Source organism: Miscanthus floridulus, chromosome 10 (assembly GCF_019320115.1).
Source record: "Miscanthus floridulus cultivar M001 chromosome 10, ASM1932011v1, whole genome shotgun sequence".
NCBI lineage: Eukaryota > Viridiplantae > Streptophyta > Magnoliopsida > Poales > Poaceae > Miscanthus > Miscanthus floridulus.
In genome coordinates, this window is record NC_089589.1 from 65234930 (window position 1) to 65238738 (window position 3809).

Sequence of the window (3809 nt, forward strand, 5' to 3'; positions counted from 1 at the left end):
TCCAACAAAATCTGATTACGTCGCTCAGACACGCCATTTCTCTGAGGCGTTCCAGGTGGCGTAAGCTATGGAACAATTCCACAACTCTTTAGATGATTGCTAAACTCGTGGCTCAAATATTCGCCTCCACGATCAGATCGCAAAGCCTTAATTTTCTTGCCACGTTGATTCTCTACTTCACTCTAAAACTCCTTGAACTTTTCAAATGTCTCAGACTTATGTTTCATTAAGTAGACATAGCCATATCTACTAAAGTCATCAGTGAAGGTTATGAAGTATTGGAATCCACCTCTTGCTGTCGTACTCATTGGTCCACACACATCAGTATGTGTGAGTTCCAGCAAGTCTACCGCCCTCTCAAGAAAACCTATGAACGGCGTCTTGGTCATCTTGCCCAGTAGGCAAGCCTCACATATCTCGTATGATTCAAAATCAAACAAAGTTAAAAGCCCAATAGAATGGAGCCTCTTCATGCGATTCTCACTTATATGACCTAAACAACAATGCCACATATAGGTATGACTTAACTCATTAAGCCGAGGCCTTTTAGCACTTATATTATAGGCAGGAGCGTCTTCAAGATTTAAAATAAATAACCCATTCACAATGGATGCAGAAGCCATAAACATGTAATTTTTAGAGATCACACAACCATTGTCTTTACTCGCAAATGAATAACCATCCTTCATCAAACATGAAGGTGACACAATGTTTCGACTTAAACTAAGAACAAAATAACAATTATTCAACTCCAAAATAAATCCTGATGGGAGGTGGAGTTGCATCGTCCCGACGTTCAATGCAGCAACTCTTGCATTATTGCCCACACGGAAATCAACTTCTCCCTTTTCCACGCTTCTACTTCTTATCATTCCCTGCATCGTATTGCAAATATGAGCAACCAATCCGGTATCAAATACCCAAGAATTAATATAAGAATTAGCAAGGAAAATGTCTGTAACATAAACAACAAGTGTACAAGCTGTGGGAGTACCTTTACTGCCGCGATCCTTTATGGATTCTAGGTACAGCTTGCAGTTCCTCTTCTAGTGACCTTTCCCATGACAATGAAAGCACTCAGCATCAGCATGTGGTCCAGTCTTGGGCGCAGGTGGGTTTGGCTTAGAGATCTCATCTTTAGCCTTGCCCTTTTTCTTCTTCCAAGAATTGCCCTTCTTCTTAAACTTAGGCTTGTTTTGGACCACCATCACATGGCTACTGCCAGCACCTTTCTTGATATCAGCCTCTGCTATTTTAAGCATGCCACATAATTCATTCAAGCCCTTCTCCGCCCCATGCATATGGTAGTTCGCGACGAAATTTTCATAGCTGGGCGGAAGAGATGCGAGAATAAAACTAGTAGCTAATTCAGGGCCAATTGGGAAGCCCAGCTTCTCCAACCTCTGAGTGTAACCAACCATTTTGATCACATGTGGCCCAACTGCTGCACCCTTTGCTAGCTTGGTTTTAGCAAAAGCCTTTGAGACATTGAACCTTTCAGTCCTGGCTTGAGTCTGGAACATATCATTGAGCGCCACGATCATATCATGCGCTGCATGGTTATTGTCAAACTGCAATTGCAGATCTGGTTCCATACAAGCAAGCATAAGGCAACTCACTTCAAGATCAACATCACATGCTTTCTTGTAAGCATTTTTCTCTGCAGCAGGTGCATTATCAACAGGCTCATCTGGTAATGGGGTGTCTAGAATTTCTTCCTTTTTCTCAGCCCTAAGAACAATTCTCAGGTTGCGGATCCAATCCGCATAGTTTGTTCCATTCAACTTATCTTTCTCAAGAATTGAACGCAAAGTAAATGGTTGATTGCTAGGTGCCATTTATCTACAACAAAAGTAATGCAAAATACTAAGACAATGTATCCAAGATAGAGTAAACAATATTAAAACTTTAATATAATCTACTCCCACTAAAATCAATATCCCTCTATTGAAACTTAGTGATTCAAGACCCACAATAACAAGTCTACTAGTGAGCTTTAGCATCACCGCTAGAAGACATGGTAGATTGGTAAGCAACTTTTTGCTAATCATATCACATATGACTCTTGTTGTTGGGTAGCATCTCTATGCTTTGGTGCCCAACTACTCATGCTCCAAGGTCCCTAACTGTTAGGATGACCTTGTTCAAGTAACCAACCCTTCTGCTGTAAGTATCCGATACGAACCTGTCTAGTCAAGGAAAACCAGTGGCACCCTAATTTCATAGACCCACCACCGATTGTACAAGACACCTGACAGTGCAAGGTTTGGGGAAGCATTTTAACTTAAACATTGCCGAGGGATCGTTCTACTTCACCATCGCATGTAGACAAAAACATTATCGCACGTGAAAGTAGAATATAGTAAGAACGGCATTAACACAGAGATATGACATGGTATAGCCCAATGTTCCTTTGGGGATCTCCATCTAACTATTCCTCATGATGATCTCCATCTCCATGATCCATGTATGCCATCCTTCAGTGATGAGTCCACCAAGACTAGCTATCACTAACGCAAGGCAGTGAAGAAGATTACATAGTCGCGGATAGGATCATCACAGTTTGGCACGTAGGCCATTACATCAATTTGACAATATCTTAGTGGCTCCAGCCATATTGTCATACTCACAACATGCAAGCCATAAATTAATTACATACATGCATCACATACACATAAGGGCTATACCAGTCACAAATTCCTACAAAACAGAGTTAACCGATTTCGACGTCTAATCTTAAAACGCCGAAAACACCATCTTCCCTGCCTTTTTTCGCAAATCTAATTTCAGTGAAACCGGCCAAGCTAGTGACAATCGGATGTAAAAATTTTTTCTCTATAATTTTTATATAGAATTCGTCTCAATCCGAGGTCATATGCAAAAGTTATGGCTGTTTTACCGAACAACACTTTTTCTTGCACCCCAGCGCCCGGCAGTAGATCCAATCTATCACCGTTGCGCATCACATGCGCTCGGCACTTGACCTAGGTTTGATTCGATCAATCTGATTGATCTCCATCTTGCCATGACTGGATTTACATGTATCACTTAACTCGGATGGCGGAATTCCGACCGGTACGAGTAGATCGTTACAAGACCAACACGGTAAAATCATGAACCATGATCAGAGACTCATCTACAACCGCGCATATCTCCATACGCACTCATCCGAACCTATAACGATGCAGTAATGGCTCTGATACCACTTTGAGGTTATGAGGATGCTACACTAGCAGAAAACAAAAAATTTTGACCTCATGAACCAAGATCTATTGCTGGTTATGGATCACGGGATTACCACTAGATGCATAGGTGCAACGGAAGCAACTTGATGTAGTCGAACGCGTTGTAGCAGTGCCATGTAGTTGCGAGGTCGTTCATCTATCCGTCCCCTTCGTGCGGTTCGTCCTTATGCTCTAGATGCAGCACCTCCGAGGTATCCACACGTATAGGGAGGAAGCGTTGCGCCTCCGGACTGCTAGGTCCACGAGGAGCCGCAGGTGCGGGCGTAGGATGGGTGGCGGCGGCTACCAAAAGGCATGGATTTATTTGCCCCATTGCCCACCCCACATATTTATAGGCGTCCCTAATGAGCTCCCGAGTTGGAGGCTCATTAGTAACCCTAAGCCTTGTCTAATTCGGATCCAATCCGAACTAGGCTTCCAGCCCCTTAAGCGTGCGACCCTATGGGTTCACGCACACATAGACATGGCCCGAGTACTCGTACTTGGCCATTAGTTGATAGCGGCCTCTAGCAAGGCATGTCAACTCCTATGCGTACGCAAAGATCATATCAGATGAACCACCAC

The 3809-nt window shown here is 43.1% G+C and overlaps 1 protein-coding gene across 1 annotated transcript; it reads right to left on the reverse strand.

Moving 5' to 3' along the window:
- Positions 1–1046: 1046 nt before the first annotated feature.
- LOC136488344 (uncharacterized) lies at positions 1047–1607 on the reverse strand. Its single transcript, XM_066485307.1, has one exon. It carries the CDS (start codon positions 1605–1607, stop codon positions 1047–1049), a length of 561 nt encoding a protein of 186 aa, XP_066341404.1.
- Positions 1608–3809: the final 2202 nt, after the last annotated feature.